Genomic DNA, 22,015 nt, shown 5'->3' on the forward strand with positions numbered 1-22,015 from the left:
GGGGAGTGAGCGAGCGGCTGGGTGGGGCTCAGTTGCCGGCTGAGGTTAAACCGCGACACCCTTGGGGTGCAGCGTGGCTTAGAGAGCTTACCCAGCTCTGGTACTGTCCATGAGGCTGGGGTCACGGCCAGGCCAGGCGGTGGCCAGTGGGGACATGGCACAGAAGAAATACTGCTCCTGTGAGCCCTGGTGGGACAGGGGATGAGGGACCTGGGACAGCGGTGTCCTGAGCTAGGTCGTATCAAGCCTTTTATGTCCAACTCCTATTTCAGGCAGTTTCTGGCCTTTAAAACCAGCGCTGGGCTGCAGGTGAATTATGTGAGAGTGAAACTTCTCCTCCGGGCCACGCGTGTAAAGTCTTTGTTTGTTGCCTTGAAGAACGTCAATGCCTCAGCCCCGTTGGGGTCTGCAGCCCCAACTGGGGCACTCCCTCTCCTGCCTGCTCTGCGAGGCCCAGCCCGAGCACGGCTGCCCAAGGGCTTCACGCAATCCTCGGAGAGAGGCAGCAGAGAGAGCTGGGGCGCGCGGTTGAGAAGAGGTTTGTGCCGGGACCCGCGCAGCCACTCCCTCTGCTCTGCGAGGAGGAAGGGGAGCATGGCAGCAGCTGCCAGTGGAGTACCCCAAGCTGATGGGATGGTTGCCCCAAACTGGTAAAGCTGAAGAGGAATATGACCTTCAGCCGGATTAAAGGGTAGCCAGGGGATTACCTAGAGCCTTGGCAAGAAGTGAAATTGAATGCCAACTGCGTATTTCACTGAATCCTTGTTTATTACGTGACGATAATAAATCGGTAAACCACTTTGATCCTAATTTGAGTTAAACCCCATGAAGTAAGCAAATATTTCCTGAGACCAAAAAAAAAAAATACACCCTCACCCATGGGAAACAGAGAAAGATCTCCCTGCATCCCTGTTGCAGCCATCCTGTTGGCTGTAATTAAATATTTACACGAGAAGGAGTTAGGGGAGGGAGAGTGACCATGACCTGAACGTATGACGAACTCGTTCCTGCCATCACTGTTCGATGCAGGGCTTATAACACAATACCCGGTTTGGGGACAGACGGAGCTGTCACGCCGTATCTGTGTATAGACGCTGCTAGAAAAGAGCGCTGTCTACGTGACAGAAAATCAATGTAAACTTCAGTAGTGCGAGAGAGAATGGATGTTACACAGAGCAATTGTAATGGTAGAAATTACTTTAATTTACAATCAAATTACATTGTACTATAAATAAAACATGATAAAATACAAAAAGAAAATATTTTTTATTGTTTTCTTCTTTTTTCTGAACATCTCTTCCGGATAAATAGCGAGAAAGGTACCAAAAAGTACTGCTAGAAACATGGTGATCACGAAAAATTCTTGGAGCCGTTAACTGCTAAGAGGTTATTTGCCTAATTTGAGAACTTCTTAAACTCAGCCTGCTTCTTGAAAAAAAGCTGAGCAAGGATATGATCTGCTGTTCCACGGAAGTATTTATTCATACGAAGAGTTTCCAGCTATGAAGAAAAAGACAATATTTTTAAAAGAATACTCATAGCTACCTGATCATTTTTACAGTGTTAATAATATGGAATATTAAAGTGCAGCTCAAATCCAAGATGAAAATGAATTAATATAAAAGCATATAACTAATGGCACGTCTTACACTGGGCTATCAAGATCACTGGATACGTGTAACCGTTGATAAATACACCCTTGCTCTGGCTCCTAGGATATAGACCTGTTCGAGGCGTATGAAGATCTCTCCTTTTGTGGGTGCTCAGCTTGTAAAGACCCTCAGCCTGTCCAGTCTGCTCAAGGACAAGCTCCGTCTCTTAAACACCAGCAGTACCTCATGCACAAACACGATCTGAATTCCATCTCTTACCCGCACACGCACACACGGGAGCATGTCACACCCTACCACAGACCTTTTCTTTGTCTTCCCCACCTCCTGTTTCCGTGTACAGAGTTTTGATAGGTGTTCAGAGTGTTGATAGGTGAATTTGCACTGTCAGCGTACCCGACATATTCTCAGAATTTCTTTTGAAAGGTGTGCACCAAAGCATAAAGCTTACGTGCATGAGGAAAGCGTGAGATTATGTACAGTTGAACATTTTTTTTACTCCCCTCGCCCATATGAATTCTCACCTCGTTCCCCGTACTGTAGGCTAGAATCAAAAACAAATCCTCATCACATACGCTCTTGATATAATGTTGGGTTCCAACGGGGAAAAATATGACATCTCCAATGCCAATGTTGAAGTTGGCGGTGACTCCGGATGAGAGAATAACTCCAACCTGTCGCAAGTAAAGCAGCAACATTCAACAACAACAATTTTCAGTGTGCTGTTATTGGATAAATACACAGTGACGGTCCCAGCACCGCACTGAAATCAGCTAGCGTAGCATCAGTGCTTTCACTGAGACTCCGAAAAGGTAGAGGGGTCCTAGGCAAACTCCCGAGTAAGAACACGGTAAGTCCTCACGTTATGGAGTCTCATCGTTCCATCTCAATTACCTTTGCGCTTCAAATTTGCACTGAGTGAAAAACATAATAAAATCCTGCAGTCTAAATCTTAATACTCACTAAATTTTCTCTATTTATCTGTTCCTCAGAGGCGCTAAATCAAAAGTATTGCTTTTTTAGTTCGTACTCCCCGCACGCAGGAGCGTGGGAATTCCTGTCATAAGCATATGTGATTTTGCTGAACAACTTAACAAGATGGACAAATTCTGCTCTTTGTATAACTCCCCTTTGACTAGACAAGCTTCCGCAAATGTAACCCAGATCAAAATTTTGTATGGAAGAGGAAAGCGTGGACACTGAAAGTTTTGTAATACTACTAATTGTGGTATTATTAATCAGGGCTGGGAATCGGTTATTAGGTCTGTAATTGTTATACAGCCAAAACTCCACTGACTAATCATAGAATCATAGTATCATTAAGGTTGGAAGAGACCTCCAAGATCATCGAGTCCAACCATCAACCCAACACCCCCATGCCCACTAAACCATGTCCCTCAGCGCCTCATCCACCCGTCTTTTAAATACTTCCAGGGATGGTGACTCCACCACTTCCCTGGGCAGCCTGTGCCAATGTTTAACCACTCTTTCAGTAAAGAAATTTTTCCTCACATCCAATCTAAACCTCCCCTGGCGCAACTTGAGGCCGTTTCCTCTCGTCCTATCGCCAGTTACTTGGGAGAAGAGATGATCCCTCACCGATGTAACAAATTACCTGTCCACAGCCGCTAATGACATAACCCATCTCGTTAGCATTGAAGTGGAAATGAGGCTGCCCCAGTCCGTTGCTGACTATCCTGAGAGTTGCTAAGGTAAGGGTATTTTCATGCTGAAAAGCAGAACAAAAACGTTCAGAAAGCCATCCAAGTTTGTTGTATCCCTGTTATTCATGACAAAGCAGTGAAGAACCCACAGAATTTGCACACTCTGCCTTATGTTTAAATAGCTACAGTATCCCACTGAAAGCACACACCTTGTTCAGTGACTCACTAAAAATTTTTTCCGTTTCATTTAGTCCAGTGCCATTTATGCGGTAGCGAGCCCACTGGAAGATTCCTCCTGGAAAAGGATATTCTGCTGACCCTAAAACAAAGACAGTTAAATAAGCATTTCCAACAAGGCTTGGTTAACGTTGCTTGTAGTGTACTGGCCAACTTCAAGTCATTACTATGTACTAAACTTGAGGCCTCGAATCTTACGAACCTCTGGAACCAAAAAGAAAGCCCATTTAGCTTATCTATCCTTCACGCACTAGTAGTCAGATAACCATAATGAAAAACTCGACTAGTTATCGATAGCAGTTTGGGATGGAAAAAATCAATACCGTTAAAGAACATGCTTTCAGTATATTAATTCATGTTAACCTTTATGGCACTGATTGTGTGTCACAATATTCTGTAAAGTACTGCCAATGCAGAAGAACGTTCTGGTCCAAGTGCAAAGATTTTTGTCACACATCTATTTCTCATGACCTCCATCAGCTGTGTGTGGAGCTCTGGACCCGTATTTGCTTTTTATAGCTTTTTGAATAGACTACATTACTTGGAATTAAGTTTTGCCATCTATGTTTATTAGGTGCTCACTGATAATCACTAGATCCAGGCAGTACAGAGGGTTGTTTAATACAATTGTTGATAAACCAAACAGTGAATATGGTTCAATGCTGTTTGTGAAGCTCTGTTTGTAGAAGAAAAGGGAGGACATAGGTATATGTTAAGGTGTTTATTCATTGACATTTCATATGTAAATGCAAGATATTCTAAGAAGCTCAGCACCGGCCACTCTCCAGCTAATCTGCTGCAGGGCTTCCTGGCCTATTAGATTTTAATTTCTGAATGAGAAGTTTAGGTTTACGTTACTGCTTAAGTATAGCAGGGAACACACCAGTCCTGGTTACAGACATCAGGAGAGAACCGTGAGCTGAGAAGTATTTAGTTCATGCCCTGCCGCTTACTGGCATTCTGCTCTCATATCTACTGCTGCAGATAGCAACATTAATATCCAAAGGGTAAACTACTTTGAGATAAGAATGAGGTTATATATCTTCAAAGGGCAGTAATTAGATGTATTACCAATATATTTTTCATTTTATCTCCTTAAATTCTTATCATTTCTCTATATACTTTTTAACTCCTGTTTCAGTGAGTTGATTACAGATCCAGTCCTCTCCGCCTCCCGAAACACGGAGAGCTCTTACATACAAAGTTCCGAGATGTATACCTTTGAGATTGTAGAAGTACTGCCATACAAGGTTGTCCGGAGACTGCACATAGGTGGCATTTTGTACAAGCTCATTTAAATTTGGTGGGAGGTTAACTGCTTGATCTTCTACTTGTTTCTTGAATGTTCTGATGAAGTTAACTCCACCTTGTGGCTGTGGGACACACAATGCATATTAAGTTGACAGAGACACGCAGCAAATTGAGGAATTAAAGTTTTGCTTCATTGAATATCCCACCTTAGTACCTGGTAGTAGACAAATTTTGCCTCGTGAACATACCTCATCTCTTTAACTGCCTAGCCCTGTCAATACTCTATTTTGCTCCTTTGCTCTGCCCTTCCTTCTCAGTTACCGCAGAGATTTGAAGCAGAAGGGAAACTCTATACATCTCCCATCAAACTGTTTCAGGGTGGGAAAGTCTATCACAATTCTGTGGTTCGAACATGCAAATTCCGCAGACTCAGCAGAAACTCTGTGGCTGTATTCTTGCTCAAGGGACATTGCCAACTAGTCAGTTCAAATAAGATCAATTTTAACAAGGAGATGGACTTATCTATAGTTTCCTATGAGACCTTCTCATACCACAGAATTCAGCAAGGGTCTATTGGGAAATTTGCTTTGGGCTTCACTATTATTTTCCCTTGCACCCTTGGAAACATGGAGAATCCTTCATGAACCGGGGATAAATGTGAAAAGGAGAAGTTGTTTCTTGGAGAGCGCATCATCATTTATTTCTCCTTGTGTATAAAGGAGACACAAAGGATGTGTACATTCTTCCGCACTGATGGGACTAAAGAGAACAGCTGAGGTAGGGAGCATCCTCTCCAAAAAATACATAGAGAGAGCCTGGACTGCCATGTTAATGTGTAGAAGACTAGATAGAGGCTGGCTATCCTATCATACAGACCTTTAATGCTCTAGCTGCTATATCCTCTGGGGTAGAGAAAAATGCATCATCTACATCCAAGGTCTGAAGTTCTTCATGTGTTGTAAAAAACAGCAAGAACACACAGTCTTCTGATCCTACATTCTTTATCCAATGCACGGTGTTTCTAGGGAAGAAGATCACTTGGCCAGCCGTGACATTGTATGTGGTAACCACGCTGTCATCTGCACCAATTACTCCAATCCAGGCCGTACCCTGTAACATAATCAGAGCTTAACGATCGTAATAGAAGTTCTCTCATTTAATCCATATGCAGCAAATCAATAATTCAAACAACCTGAAGGCTGTTAGGAAAAAACAGATCCTGATGCACTCTCTAACCAGCCTTTGTGAACTTAAATCCAGAATAGCGTTTTAAGTGACAAAATTTTAGAAGGTTTAAGGAACAATTGACAAATACACATTGCTCATACTTAAACCATTTCTTATTAAAGAGGCTGTGAGCAGCTATAAAGGAGCCATCTTTGACCAAAAACTGCTGGAGAGAGGACTAGGTGTTTGTGGAATGCCTTACTCCAAGGAGGATCCCCCACCCAGCTGGAGCTGTTCAGTTCCGGGCTGATCAAAATAGGAATAATTATTCTCAGAAATAAATTAATGATTTAGATATATCTAAGTACCTGTGCTTCCAAAGAAAGATCATTTTGTTTTCAAATTAACATGCTATCTTGAATTCCTCACGGTGAGTTTCTATTGATCTCTTATTTTCTTTGTTTTTACAGATTTGAAATTTGACTCTCAGGTCAGACAGGACAAACTTTTTCAAAGATTTATTTGGGGGGGAAAAGGAAGGGGTATTTGGTCTAGGAAAGAGAATGTGTGGGAACAAAACAATGGAGATAAACAAGGAGAAATTAGGAGGGTTTTTTTTTGCAATGATCAAAAATGCAGTTTGTGTACCAGCACAAACGTTCTAATGGCTTGTGTGATGAAACATGGGAGACAACTACTTCTTGATTTTGTAATAGCTCCTTTGTTGAAAATTTTTAAACACTGAACAAAACCGTCAGATACGCTTTAGGTGTTCTTCTACTGCGTCAACACAGGGGATGGAGCCAGAGGCTTTCTTAAGAAACTTAACAGTCCTTCATCTCTGTGATTCTGCAATGGTTCTCTAATATAATTACTTTAATCGTTGTAAGCACTTGGATAAGTACATAAAACTAACTTTCAGGTATCCAAAGTGTCCTCTGACCTCAGTTTTTATACTTCATTGGAAGCTACAGGTGTTTGGTAGTCTTGCAAATAACATTAAACAGCCTATTTTAAGCATCTCCATTTGAAAATGTTATTTCAAACAAGAGAACCAGTGTCATACATCAGTCAACGGTAATTTTGCTTTTATTACCTGTTAACATTTGTATATAATGTATATGTAATTTTTTTTAGATATGTACATCTTCTATATATACACATGATGCTTGAAACTGCAAAACCAATTGGGAAAGCTGAAATAATCAGATAATACCTGTAGCAGGTAGCCGTGTTCATTGGCATTAAAATGCCAATGGGGAGCCCGAAGCCCTTTGCTTTTGATCCGTAAGGTTCCAAAAGTCATTTTGGAGCGATGGTTATTGATACTTTTTCCAAATTCCATTTCTTCATCACTTTGATATTCCTTTACATCCTTCCTGAATCTTGCCCACTGAATTTCACCACCTGGGTACTTATATACCTGTAAAGTTAGCAAGAGTGGAGAATTGTATTAATTGTGGACAGTGGTGACCAAACAATCCAAAAATAGTTCAGAAAATTCTTGGCCTGGGCAATACTGAAGGGACCTGTTCCTTTTCTCTGTGAGGATTCTCTCTGTATGTATTTTAGTCACTTTTCACAATCATTTATATACTTTCTCACGTCATGATGTAATAGTATTGTTTCCACAAATGAGAGATATAGTGATATCAAGAACAAAATTACCTGCTCCTCCTCTTTTTACATCATTCTGGACTTTGATTTGGGGAATCAGTTACATATACGCTTAAACTTTTAGATTGAAAACATTTAGAACATTTCCCGAGCAAGACATTTTCCTGAGTTTCTATGGTTGCAAACTATTTGCACCTGAAACTGTTCCTTTCCCAATATTTGTACTGCCTCTAGAACACGTTTTGTACTTGAAAGAACCATCTTGCACTGAGGAAGGGCATATTAAAAGGGTTGCTCTCCTCTAAAACACTTTTGTTACATTCTTACAAACATTTTTTGTTTGAAAATTAATTACATAGTTAAATCTAACATGAAAAAGTACCAGAATGGATGTTGTCAGTTTAAAGTGCCCTACTATCTAATCTATCCTTTTCCTTCTTTTGCTGAAAAGCAAAAATTAATCAGGAGTTATTTTTTTATATAAAGATATATTTAGAAGATGGAGCATGTCTTTAGAGTTTGTCAAAGGATATGTTTCTGTAAGTATCAAAATACACCTAAACAAAAACTACATAATTCCTAGGGCTTCATTACATTGTCAATTAATTCATTTTAGCTCACTGAAACAAGATCACGGAGTTAATTTTTTCTTGCAACATAACAATTTGTTTGAACCCAGTCCTAAGAACAAAGAGGTTAGTGTGCTACTCAGCTTACATTAAAATTCAGTCTTTCTGGTTTTGTTACTCAGAATTTCATACTCTGTAATTTCAGAATCACACATAAAACGGTTGCCTTGTCTTACAAGCCTAATTTGTTGGAGCAATTATTTAGCTCTCCAAGAGGCACTCCAGAGATCCGTACCACTTCCAACACCAGTTATGAATCGGAGTGAAACGCTGTCAGGAAGTTTGTGTCTCTCCCCATGGATTATAAAAGAAGCCTGGATAACAGGTTTAGACTGATCACCTAATGCTTAAAAAAGAGTTAGGTGAAATTAATTCATTAAACATCTATAAATGATGCTAGAATATTATTGCACAAGATGAACAATTTACCTTTGATTTCTCCAGATGATTCAGGAACTGGAATTTGAAATCCACACTTTTTTCATCTGGTTTTGGGAAAGATGCACCATCGTCTTTAATATCCGTCTCTTTCATAAGGGCAGTGCTCTTTACATAGACCAAGGACAGGGCCAGCACTCCTATTGCGGTGGTGATAACACAGGCCAATAGACAAACTAGAAAGACTTTCATTAGGGACCAGCTGCCCTTTCTTTCCTGAAATTAATAAAAAAAGTCCCCCCCCCAACAAAAAAGAAAGCTTTATTAGATCTAACACACAGGAGAAAGTTTGTGATAGTTGTTTTCTAATCAAAACGGTATGCCTTTCAGAAACACAGGTATAGCCAAATTACTGGGCCGGGTACAGGGAAACCTTGTACAGTATGTTATCAGATTGTTGCTGTCCTTTCATTATTTCATCAAGTAAAAAAAAACATCTTCCTCATCCTGGGGTCTCACAAACGCTTAAAGATTTTTTTCATTGCTGTTTCTAATCTATGTCACAAAACACTGAGGACCTGCAGCATCAACTCATGTAGCATCCACATTCATCTCTGGGGTGGAAATGCTGCCTCTGCTTTATGTCGCATCTCACATGGCCCAGCTCCCTGGCAGCGGAGAAGACAGGCCAGAATGGGGAAATTTCATCTGTACTATCTGCTCTGGGCATCATTTCTTTACTGAAAATTTCCTTTGTGGACATTCAGGCCTCTGGGGAGGGGAGAAGCAGCTCAGGGCAAAGGGGAGAAGCAGCTGGGCATGCAGAAGCACACAAGTTCTTTATAGAAAGTCAAGGCGCTTCTGGCACCATGAAGCACCACCTTGGTGAGGATATTCAGTATTTGCTGTCCCTCAACCATTTTTGCTGCTGAAGTTGCAGCTTCAGATGGATAGAGACTGCATTCTCTGGCCCAAGTTTTAAAACTCTCTACTGATTCTGGGTGCACAGCTTGATCTACCTTTAAAAGCCTGATTTTTCAGATGGTGAGTGTCTGAAAATGAGCTATGAATGTTGATTTCTTAAGCTGGACAATCAAATGAAAAAAACTGAAAGTTACATGCTGATTTTAACAGAATGACCTTTTTCATGAATCTATTTGACAAAAGCTCTTTACAAATACATTTCTCTTGCTAGCAGAAAAGTGCTCAAAATACCACCCTATTCTATTTGGTAATAATCTTTTCTTCAGTTTAAATGACTCCCTTTTTAAAGCTTGTGTTCAATTAAATATCACAACAGTAGTACTCAGACCACAGTCTCGTCAGAGAACAAGGCTTTATAGTTAAGTGCATTCGAAATCCCCATTTTCCAGATTTGAAGGGCCTTTAATTTACAGCATTTTCACAGCAGTGGCACCAATTCAATAATTATTTTTAAAGTCAAAAGAATGCTGTACATATTACATAATAATTACTAATACAGAACATTCAACCTCAGTACAACTGTGCGGAGTGAGTTATGTTGCGAGGAAATCACTAGCCTTGGTATATTTATAGCCAAGAAGCAGCACTGTGCTGACTGCAAACAAATGTAACGGCTTATGAGTGACATGCCAACTCTTATTGCATGAAGTTAATTCAAATCCCAAGAAGCAAAAACTTTAATGGGAAAATTACAGACAATTACTTTTCTCAAGGGCAAAAAAAAAAAAGATGAAACAGTACTCTAATGTGTAACTCGGTTGAGATACTAAACATTACCACAAGACGAGCTTTTAAGTAGCTCTTTCTGTTAAAATCAATGGGGAATCCTCCAAAGATAATTACTTTGTCCAGCAGTTAGAGGATAAAGAATTTCACTATTAACTTAAGTGGGGCCAGGCAATTATGTCTCACAGTTCAGATCCTAGGTAGTGCACATGCAGCTATGCATTTTAGGACCTTAGCAACTGAAGCCCTTTACAGCTTTTATTTTCTTCAGGACCTTCTTAATAGTATTGGATTAGGTCATGTTACAAAATAAGGGTTTAATCTTCAGTCTGACTCTGTTAATTATGTTTTGATAACACTGTAAAAGAAAATGACTGGTACCTCTGTCTTTGGCCACTCTTTTGCTTTTGAAGAACTTTGTATGCTCTCTCCGTGCATTTCAAATGCGTGGTTATCCATTTAGTAAAGCTGAAATAGATTAGTCCACAGAAGACAAGAAAAACATTGAAACAAAAGAATGTTAATTCCAATATGTGCTCAGTTATGTTACAGAGCCCAGGGAAGTGACTCATCTTCTGCATAGTAACACTAATGGCATTTAGTGCAGTACCATTGTGCAGACATGTGCTGCAATACAAAAAAACTCTTCTTCACTAAACGACAACAGAAAGGTCTGACAATTTCCACATTCAGATTTAACATTATTCATGTATCACATGAACCCTAAGACACAACATGACAATGAGATAGAGTCTGAATCATCAAATACTTGGGGGAAAAAAAAAGCAGAGGTCATCTAGTTCCTTTACCTATGCTATGGACCGAATATATTTAAATGACGGTTTTAGCTGGTTGTGTAATCTACTTTTACAACCACAAAAACTGTTTAAGTTCTGGAACTTCTTTGGCAACCCATTTCTCTGCTTACATATTGTTAAAAAGGTTTTCACAAGGCTAAATGGCTCTTGCTGCAAGAGAACGGTTACCTTTTACCCTCCCGCAATGGACCTAACTACACAGGCAATGCCCGACTAGGTGAGACCATCCAGCCCAGTGTTTTTTCTCTGACAGGACTTTAGGAAATGGTAAGGGAGAGCATAGCCTGGCTACTATTTCCAGGTTACACCTCTCATACTTTACAAGCACACGTAACTGTTGGATGAGGAAATAGCCTCTTCCCTGTAGATTTAATTCTGTCAAAAACCATGACTTGGACAAAGTCTTCTCTGAACCTGCGGATACTCCCTGACCTCCTAAGTTTACTGCTTGCTGGTTAAAACAAAGAGCACTTCTCAGTCCTAAATGGAGCTCCTACTAGCTCCTTTAAGGCCTCCTACGTTTCTGTATTGTGGGATTTGAGCAGCAAACACACACACGTTCCCCTCTCCAAGCTGAAGGTCCCAGCCTTTTTAGTCTCTCCCTATTAGGCAGCTCTTCTATCTCCATGATCATTTCAGTCACTCTCCTCTGGATCTTCTCTAACTCCACCACATTATGAAAATAAAGAATAGCAAGAGACTTCTAATTGCTAACTGTTCTCCAAGTACTGTTTTTCACCCACCTTTATACTTCCCTAAAAATAGTTTAATATAGACTATGATTCCTTGTTTTGATGAACACAAGTGTTAAACGTTGCTACCCAGTCATAAAAAGGAAACTAGGTTTGTGTAATACACAGTGTTTGTAACGATATTTCTCTCTTCCCCCCCCCCCCCCTTATTTCCTTGATATATTCCATGTTTGATTATGTACTTCTGAACTACGAAACTGAGGTCAAGCTTATTGCCCTATAATTCTTTGGTATCGTTTAGCTGACTTCTTGTTAAAAGTTACTTTGCTAGTCCCATTTCTAGACCCTTATGGGACTGCACTTAGTTCTAAACATTACGGATAATTCAAAGATAGCTTCAGCCATTTCTCCAGGAGCTTAGTGTTAATGCTGGTAGGCACAGTCCACCGAACACAGGTAGCTTGCATAAGAGCTATCAATCATGTCTTCCCTGTTGTAATCTGAACTTTATCCACTGCCCGTTGCCATTGATGTTGTAAGTAAATGTTGTACCTTCACTGACATAATTTATTACTCTCTGCAGGGAAGTCATGGACCAAAATTTCCCTTGGTCCTCCCTCATATCAGTAAGGGACTTATTAAGCAATAAGGAACTTTTGGGTTATTTTACTATCTTCGACAACTCTTCCTCCTTGTCTCTCATCTTTGTGCTTTCGACTTTCCAAAAAGCACAAAAGTCCAAGATGACTCATCTTCAGGAACAATTCTAGCTATTTCCGTTATGCTTCCTTCCTGAAGACCATTGAGGACTACAAGACATTACATTTACTTTCACTGTTCCATATTAGGATATCCTGCAACTATATCTTAAATATGTGTGTTTTTTATGAACTGCCAAACTCCTGAGCACCTTTTTCCTAGACTTTTTTCATAGGATTTTGCAAACAGATCTTTGAACTTCTTGTAGTTGCTTTTTTCTATTCTTCCTCTTTTCCATTCTAAAAATCTTGACAACCTTGTAAGAAAATTCTTGCAGTCACCTTCAGTATCAAAACCTGACATCATCCTAGTCTAAAAATACCCTGGATACTCTGTATTCAATTTATTTTTCCCAACAAATATTTGGTTAGCTAGTATCTCCTCAAGGCAAATTATTCTGTCAGTTGTTTACAAGAATGTTCTTTTCATCTTATCCTTCTTGGTTTGGTGGTCTTAGTGGTAGGTCCTCAACATAACAGCAGTCAGGCTTTTTCTCCTTTTATTATCATAAGCATACTTTTAACAGATTATCTCCCTCTATATTCTAGACTTCAATACAAAGGTAAATATTCATAGAGAAACACATGTTCCCTGCCCTTTTCTTCAGGAGTCACCTCCACTTTTTTTTCTGTATTAATTCATTAACAAATGAAATATCCCACCAAGTAAACATTTACATTGCCTAAATCACAACTTTGTATAGAACCTTGTACGTTCTTCCATTTAGTTTCCATACAGCCTGCACTAGTATAGATATCTTAAATGTTAAGCAGGCATAATCACTATCCTGTTTTCCATATTGCTTCAGTCTTTTTTATAAAAACCCTATACCCATGGTTACTATGCCTCTAGTCACCTTTCCACTGATAACACATTATTTTGTCATCAGTCCCCATTAATTCTAGTTTAAAGTCTTCCTTCCTAAGTTAGTAAGCCTAAACTTAAAGAAGCACTTATTCTTCCTTATGAGATAGAGCCCATCTCTCTTCAGCAGTCCTTTCTTTTCTGTTCTGGAAGAGCTGTGAAAGCTCAGCCATTCAAATTGGCAACAGCAGGATCAGGTCAATTAAAATTAATGAAAAGTTTTTCTCATTTCCCTTTGAACGGCAATTCTGTCTGCACAGTGAGAGACCTATCAGCTGTAAAGTTGACCAAATATTTTGAGTAAGGACACAAAAATTAAAAACCATGGTAAGTCACAGAATCCATAATCAACCAGAAAGAAAATATACATCATGATTTTCAAGGGTTCCATAATTCCTGATACTTATATATATGTGAGAAGCCATAAGCATCTCTTGGAAAACAAATACAACTGCTCTGGCAGCGTCAGAATTACATAGGAAAAGAATTAATAGGTTGATAATGAGTAAACTGAAACAGGGTTTACAGTTTCTCAGATCCTCCTTTTCAGACTAAAACAGGTATAAACTCTAGCCAAATTAACCCGCTGCGGGGAGCACTGTTAATCTTGATACCTGGAGCCTAAAATTAAGTGTTCCTATATCAGCATCTTTTTGTATCAGTGTAAATACAACGATGCAGAGAGATTTGCCAATGCAAATGGACTGTTACAGAAGAAAAGATAACTGCAGCATACAGTAATTCGAATCATTTCAAGACCAGTATCACAACGGACCCTCTCATTAAGCCTTTAAAGGGCAAAAATCCCTGAGACAAAAAACCCATCTATTTTCCTCCCACCATGCCAAGTCGCAGTCTTACCCCAGGTAGGATGTTCACAAGATTTAAGAGCACGATACTTGTCTTCAAAGCCTTTACTTCCCTCAGCTCCGTTTTACTGATATATATACACTGTAATTCAGGAAGTGCCCTCCCAATAAAAGATTTCCTGTATATGCAAATACATAGGATCACAAATACTTGTGAACATCCTTAGCAAACAGTTCTTGTAACTTGCTGAGAAAGTGACTTTCCTTCTGTCTAGCCTGCTATTTTATTTTAGTATTTCCTCCAAATCCCAGTCTCTGTCTTTCTGCCTGCCTTTTTGTTTTTCCCACTGTCACTACAGAAGACTGTAGTTCAATAAAATTCCTCTTCTCTGATCTAGCCTTAAGGACAAGAACATCACTGACATCTTGGATATGGCAATTTTGTTTAGTACTGGATTTACGCATTCCGTTATTTTTCCTGAGTGGCAACTCCTTTATTCTAACTTATAAGCAAACTAAATCCCAGCTATAATTGCAAGAACAGTGTATACAACCAAAAAGTTACTTTTTTCTATTGATATGTAAGGGATCAAATCCCTCTTTAAAGGCCATAAAAATCTCGATAGCATTTAAAAAAAAATTATGTGAAACCAGTTGTCTCCACTTACTGACTAATGGTGTTTTATTGTTGGGTTTTTTTTATTCTGTTCTTATTTTAATTTATATTGTTTACAACTAGGAAGTGTCACTCATTTGTTGCTTAGTTTCATATGCTTAAGGTACTTTCATCTGGTGTGGTACAGTACCTCACACAGTGGACCTTATCCATTATCAAAGCCTTTCATAGTTGGCCAATATAAAGTTAGTAGATATGAATATTCAATCGTGTCAACAATACTTTTAGTTGTTACCTAGGTCTGTGTGCCATAAAACCCCCAAAAAGTTGTGCCGAAATTCTCCAAAGTACATGAAACTGATAAAGGAGAAATATCTGGAGGCTAATAAAAAAAACTCCAAAGAATGAGGCATCTCACAAATATGGATAGGTATGAGGATTCTCCAAGGGGGAATTAATGAAAAAGACTTTCTAAATAGCAAACAAACTCTACCCTAACATCAAGAGAAGTTCTAAGGGAGTAGGGAGTGCTTTACACTTGTCCTATGCACCCCTGCAAGCAGGACACATGGGGAGCGTGGTATAACCTCCAAGTACTCTCAGGGCATCAAGTCTTGCTTTGAGTCCACCTTGCTTGTGCTACCAGCACCCCAAGGAGTATCTGTACACCTGGATGAATAAACCTACCTTTCTACTGTGAGCTATATAGGCACGAGCCCCTTCGGAAACAGGAGAGCTATGAGAGCTTGGGCAGTGCCACACTAGTTGTGCTGAGAGTCTGAGGTGCACTAGCTCAAATGATGCAGCATACACACACTACGCGTAACCACCTACACACAGCATCTGGAGTAGCGCAAAAGTAGAGCAAATTCATCGTGATCTGCACTCAGGCATGTGTGATGTCAGGAAAAAACCTCATCTTTCCTTGCACATCTGAATTCCTTAAAACGACCTCTGGCAAACAGATACTATCTTAGTACAGACAACAGTTACACCCACAGTTACCAGTTGGTTTGTACATTCCTGTCTCAGCAATGCAATGCTTATAAAAGCTTCAACAAAAAGTTTTCCAGAGGAGACATTTCATTGTCTGTACTCCAATTTCAGATCTAGCTCTCAGCATTTGAAAAAGACCAATAAAGTCTGCCTGAAATATATTATTACGTATTACCTATGATCTACCTATGTTCAAGTTCTATGACAGTCATAAAATGAAGTAATTTTTATTATTCTCTCTCTACTTACTAATTCTTAACAGGAAGATGGGAAATACATAGTCAGTATTCCTTCAGCTTTTCCTTCTGGCTTCTGTTTCATTTCTCAGGATCAGTACATGCTCAGGTACCCGCCTTCTCATGTGTACCTATAAATATCCAGATTAGAAGGAAACAGTTCACTAGAAAGGCATGTTGCCATACATATTGTTTACTGACAGCATAAAATACTAGGCTACATTATATAAAGCCTCAGAAGAGGTACAAAAGGCTTCTTTCAAGATGTTCTGTCAATATATTTCAATTCACAACTCAAATTACTACTTACAGCTTTTCTTTGTCTCTCAATTCGCTGCTGCCAAATGGGGTAAGTCCTACTCCTCTCTCCCCTGCACAAGTTCCAGTGCCTATCAGTGGCTTTCACGAGCTAAGTCTATTCAATTATGCTGAAAAAAAGAATAAATACTCTACTTCTCTGCCTATTTAGGCCCACTGAAGGATTTTATATGCTCTAAAGCTAAGAACAAAGCCAAGGAAAATGGAAGGGAGATTAGGACTTCTCAGTAACAGTAACACACCCTGTGCTCCCAAACAGGATGCCTCTAAACAAGTGCCTTCTCTCCCCAGAGAACCAGGCTTTACCAGGATGTGAAAGGGGGACAATTCAAAAAGACTTCAGACACTTTTTGATACAATATATTTGTTAAGTTTGTGGTCGGGGAACAAGGAACATACAATTACATCAACTCAAGTCCCGTTAGAAAGAACGGCACTGGAAATATTACGTAACTACATTATTGCTAAACCTTACTGCTTAACTTTACACGTGATATTGAGCTCCCCCTGTTTCTAACAGGCCACGTAATGAAGTGATGACTAGAATTGGCCAAATAGTTTAGTTTTTTGTAAATTTTTTATACACACAGAGATTCTTCCATGAAAATGTTCACATTATTTTAATTAAATATTCGTTAAAAAGTGGTATCTCTTGCACATATTGTTAGATCCTACTGGAAGCACTAACACTCAATTAAGCTTTGCAGTTATTAATGAAAAGAACAAATATGTACAGAAATACTGAATACAACATTTTTCATAACATGCACTGGTTCAGCTTTCAAAAAAATTTTGACCAGTGGTCAGGCTGACAAATTATTTAAATTACACAATATTAAAATATTCTTAGATATCAGCTTCACAGATCATTCTTTTTGTCTTGTTTATCTTCTTCATGATCACCCATCTGCTCTTGTTGGTTACCGTTATCTTCAACAAGACTTTTAAGACGCGACAAATGGTGTAAAGCCCTAGATTAGGAAAAATGAAGACTTTAGCAACAGTGTATATACTACTAGTTTCATTTAACAGAAAATGATGTTGATTTCTTACAAACAGCTTAACAGTTTGGATGGTATTATATACAGTTTACATCTCTATGTTTAACTGTTCCACTTACTCTGTTTCAGAGATTATGAAATACACTAAGTTTTTTTTTTTTAAAAGATAAAACACTTTTAGGAACTGAAATTTTAAATGTGTCTTTTCAAATACAGGTGCTCACAAACACAGTTTCTATTAAATTATTACGGAATGGGTATTTAACAGAGGATGTTAAACACTGCAAAACTGTTATAAATAGCAATAGTGAAAGTTACTGTATCTTTTTAAATTAAAGAATCTTTTAATTTTACATTACAGTATAAAACTGTACTGCAACACCGAGTTTTGTTGAAACAAGCGCTCTACATAATAAAACCATTTTCCATTCTGCCTTTTCTCAAACTTATTATTTCTTTAGTCACTTATAACTGTTCAGTAGGATTTCATTAATGAAATCTGTTTTCTAGCAATTATTTTCCCCACTGTAGTGAAAAAGAGAAAGCATTTTGTCCCATACTACAAACTTCTCCAAGTGTGATTATTTTAAAGTCCATCTATGTGTAGCAATAATTAATCTATTGATATAGACGAAATACAACTGTGTATTTACAGAGTATATCTCTGCAACCATTCAATAGATATTTCTCTGCTCCATGAACTGCCATGTTTTTAATTATTCATTAATGGCTTATTCTTAAAGTTTTCAGATCACATGACAAAACTCTCAGCTAATTTGTCATTCCTTTTCTGCACTTCCTGAAAACAGAGAAAAGTCAGAAAAATCAATGGTCACTTACTTCTGAATAGAATTAGTAAGGGGGATTATCTCACTGTCACACAGTTTTAATTCAGCCTCTGCTTTTTCAGAAAGCTTAAAAAAAAAACAAACACCATTGTTAGCTGAGGGAAGGAAAAATAACTGAATACGACATAAAACATGGAATTTTTATAGCACAACGCATTGGAAAGTATTGCCAAAAACTTTATAGCATCATAAAGTAATTCAGGTTGGGAGGGACTCCAGGAGGTGGGCTCCTGCTCAAAGCAGAGGCAGTTATGAGGTTATAGCAGGTTGCTCACGGCTTTATCCAGTCAAATCTTGAAAACCTCCAAGGACAGAGACTGCACAACCTCTCTTGAACAACTTGTTCCAGTGCTTGGCTGTCTTCAGGGTTAAAAAGTTTCTCCCAACGTCCAGTGTGAACCTCCTGTTTCATTTTATGTGTGTTTCTCATCCTTCCACCATGCACCACTATGAAGACCCTGGCTCCACCTTCTTAATACCCTCCTCATAGGTGCAGGAAGACTGCTATTAGGTCCCTCAAAACTACTCCTCCAGCCTGAACAAGCCCAGTTCTCTCAGCTCCCCCCCATAAACAAGTGCTGTAGCCCCCAACCACCTAGGTGCCCCTCCACCAGCTTATTGATGTCTCTCCCGAAGCGAGAGGCCTAAACCTGGATGCAGGATTATAGATGTGGTCTAATAAGTGCTGGGAAATACAGAGGGGCAATCATTTCCCTTGATCCATTGACTCTGCTCCTGTCCATATAGCCCAGGCCCTGCTGTTCCTCCTTCGCTGCCAGGGCACGCAGATGGCTCATGTTCAGCTTCTACCTACCAAGACCTCTTGGGCATTTTCAAGAGAGCAGCTCCCTAGCCAGGCAGTCCCCAGCCTGGAGTGCTGCGAGGGTTTCTTCCTGCCGAGGTGCAAGGCTTTGCAGATGCCCCTGCTGAATTTGATGAGGTTCCTGTCGGCCCATTCCCCCAGCCTGCCTGATCCAGATATATATGGAGCATTTCATTCACTACTGAGTATAGGACATAGGGTTTAAGAACTGTATGCAAGCAACGTTATTATCTCTTTTTACCTTTTTCATAAAGTCTATTAAGTCATTTTGAAAGAAAAGTGCCACAGAATACCAACTCACTGATGCCAAAGGAGGCAAGGATAGAGCATTTGAGAACGTCTGGCTTTTTAAAAAATTTGGTACGTGCCCCCAAAAGCCTAGAACTAACGGGGATATTATCAGAAGACAACTTTTCCAGAACACAGCTATTGCTAGAGCAGCAGCGGAGAGCACCGTCGGCTCTCTTCGGGCAGGATTGCCTGAAATGTCGCCATCTCCTGGCTTACAAGTACTGCTTTCTGCAGCACCGCTGTGGCCACTGTCGAGTTACTGACCGGCCACACAGTCACCCTGCAAACAGGAGAGACTGCAGCGTAAGGTAGCACAGGGCCTCCAATTAGTAACAGCAGCAACAAGACACAGGGGATTTTAGGGCACAGCAGTCTTGAGCATATGCTCCTGATGCAAACTGGATTGAATCTGCTGGCAGTACTCTAAGATGACAGGAAACCAAGTCTATAAAAGGACTAAATTTTTCTCAGAAGTGTACATAGCACATCGATTTTGACAAGATACAATGTAAGGAAACTGACTACTCACGTTTTCAAACTCTTCCTTTTGCTCAGCAGTTTCATTCTGGCTTAAACTTCCCTGAATTGCTTGAAGTTTAAACAACGTTAGCTTCAAAGCCTCAAGAGGCCTGTGATGATGACTGCCGGAAAAAGTATTTCCCTAAACCAAAACCCAAAGAATTTGTTGATCTCACAGTGTACTGCGGTGCACATAAACCAAAACAAAATAAAACAAACAACTTTTGAAGTTTCCCTGAAACAAGTTAAAGGCTAATTTCTATGAGTGTTTCCCTCTACCTGTTCTTCAAAGGTCTATTTATAGTATGATGCTACACTGGTTCATCTTAACTTATGCCACTGTACAGTCAGTGAAATCACTGTAAATACGTACATCGTTAGGAAGACATGAAGCAACACAGAAAGGCCTCAGCCCTGGCTTGTGTAAAATAATTCAAGAACATTAGGACTGTCAGTCCTTGTAATGCTACGACAGCAGTGCTGCAAACTTGTTTCAACATTTCATAACTGACAGAGCAAGTAAGCTTCCTTAATGATAAACATAGATTCATTCACATAATTAGCATCTATATGATATCTGCTCATCCTATAATCAAAAAAGCAAATTAACTCAAGGTGACAAAAATTTGTGGATAATTTAGAAATTCTTATGTCTAGAAATGTCTGATGATCTAGCAGAACCAAAAGAACGGAAACCATGAAGGAAGAAATACAGTGAAGCACCATTCATCAGACAGAGTAATTTGAATTACTCATGCACATCGTTAGGTTCTGTGTCAATTAACTCCTTAAGGAAACAGACGTATGTGTCACAGTGGAAAAACTTGAAGGGTAATGCTCTGTTTACTACAAGATGGCAAAACAGAACCTTAGAGCAGTTAAGATTCAAGGACAATAGGGCAGAAAGTAAAGGAAACATACCAGTACGTAAATTAATTGTATGCCTTTCAACTAGAATACTGGGCTCAGTGCTCATCTCCCTAGCTGAGAAAAGGATGTGTTCATATAATCCAAATGAAAGACTGAAAAATATTAAGACTGCCAACAAGGTGATTAATATGTAAAAATGGGAATAAAATAATGAATAATCAAAAGCGTAAATTCAATCCATGATCCAATTCCAGTGCAACAGCATAAATAAGAAATATGTTACTTAACTTACCTCTCGAACTTGACTCATATCCAACAGTACATCAGCCAGGCTATGAAGTTAGTAGTATTTAATACATCAGTAACAAAAAAATTTCTTCCTTTACTTGAAGCAGGAAAATTATTATTTAAACAAAACATGGAGTGTAAGAGTCAAACTATTACTAAGCAAAGCATCTTATAGTTAGATGCTTTCTTAATCGTAATTGTGACCAAGGGTTAGATTATATGATTTAATAACTCTGTGCTCAAATATGGCTAAACTACTGCAGTTAGACTTTCTACTTTATGTATTATAGAAGAAAAACCAATTTACAGGTATTCCCCCTTCTAATATTTACCAGCCTTACATATTTTGGCATTCTCAAAAAAAAATACTCAATTTTACTGACCTTATTTTTGTCATTTAAACAGTCTTCCAAGAACTTATGTATGATATCTGCCTTGGGGAATGGTAGCGCATTCTCCATGTCCTCACAGCACACAGGCACTGGTGGTTTGCTAAACCAACATTAAACATGCAGTGGAGAATAACAACAAGTTTATAAACTAGAAGAATTGTTTTAGGATATAGTCATTATGATGAAACCAGATATACTGCATCAATGCAACACCAAGGGGGCACCGAGTAGTCCTGTCAGCACTTTGGTGTATGTGTGAGAAACAACTATTTTTTCCAGTTTTGCCAGTATAATCAAAACGGGGGTAGCCACAAAAATCAACTAAACAGAAAGGGCAAGGTAAGGACTTCTTAGCCATAGTTTATTACACATGGGTGTTTTTCTTACACCTGGTACTCCTCCATTAATATTCAACATCTAAAGAAAAACAGCTACACTCTGCTTACTGACCTCTAATTCTTCTACAGTCTCTAAGGTATTTTAATTTAAAGCTAGCAGTCTCATAGAAACAGACATTAATGAAGCCTGATTTCCAGTGATGTTCTCCTATGTGGGCATTCTGGTGGCTAGCAGGAGACTAGATTATTAGCCCCTCTCCCAACAGGAGCATGA

General features: G+C 39.2%; 2 protein-coding genes across 2 annotated transcripts in view; both read right to left on the reverse strand.

Annotated features, from left to right (window-relative positions):
- DYNAP (dynactin associated protein) overlaps nt 1-9,316 on the reverse strand; it is a 19,158-nt gene extending 9,842 nt beyond the window's left edge. The window contains exons 1-8 of the mRNA XM_009323118.1: nt 9,209-9,316; nt 8,605-8,829; nt 7,146-7,352; nt 4,731-4,884; nt 3,484-3,593; nt 3,226-3,339; nt 2,135-2,284; nt 92-186 (exon numbers count right to left, since the gene is read on the reverse strand). Coding sequence (XP_009321393.1) covers nt 92-186; nt 2,135-2,284; nt 3,226-3,339; nt 3,484-3,593; nt 4,731-4,884; nt 7,146-7,352; nt 8,605-8,829; nt 9,209-9,316 — 1,163 coding nt within the window. The remainder of the gene's footprint in view (nt 1-91; nt 187-2,134; nt 2,285-3,225; nt 3,340-3,483; nt 3,594-4,730; nt 4,885-7,145; nt 7,353-8,604; nt 8,830-9,208) is intronic.
- A 7,900-nt stretch (nt 9,317-17,216) lies between these two features.
- Nucleotides 17,217-22,015, reverse strand: part of LOC103916113 (chromosome unknown open reading frame, human C18orf54) — a 9,990-nt gene continuing 5,191 nt past the window's right edge. The window contains exons 4-7 of the mRNA XM_009323060.1: nt 21,395-21,503; nt 19,864-19,995; nt 18,213-18,286; nt 17,217-17,342 (exon numbers count right to left, since the gene is read on the reverse strand). Coding sequence (XP_009321335.1) covers nt 17,231-17,342; nt 18,213-18,286; nt 19,864-19,995; nt 21,395-21,503 — 427 coding nt within the window. The 3' untranslated portion in view covers nt 17,217-17,230. The remainder of the gene's footprint in view (nt 17,343-18,212; nt 18,287-19,863; nt 19,996-21,394; nt 21,504-22,015) is intronic.

The sequence above is a fragment of the Pygoscelis adeliae genome, unplaced genomic scaffold (genome assembly GCF_000699105.1).
Source record: "Pygoscelis adeliae isolate BGI_AS28 unplaced genomic scaffold, ASM69910v1 Scaffold174, whole genome shotgun sequence".
NCBI lineage: Eukaryota > Metazoa > Chordata > Aves > Sphenisciformes > Spheniscidae > Pygoscelis > Pygoscelis adeliae.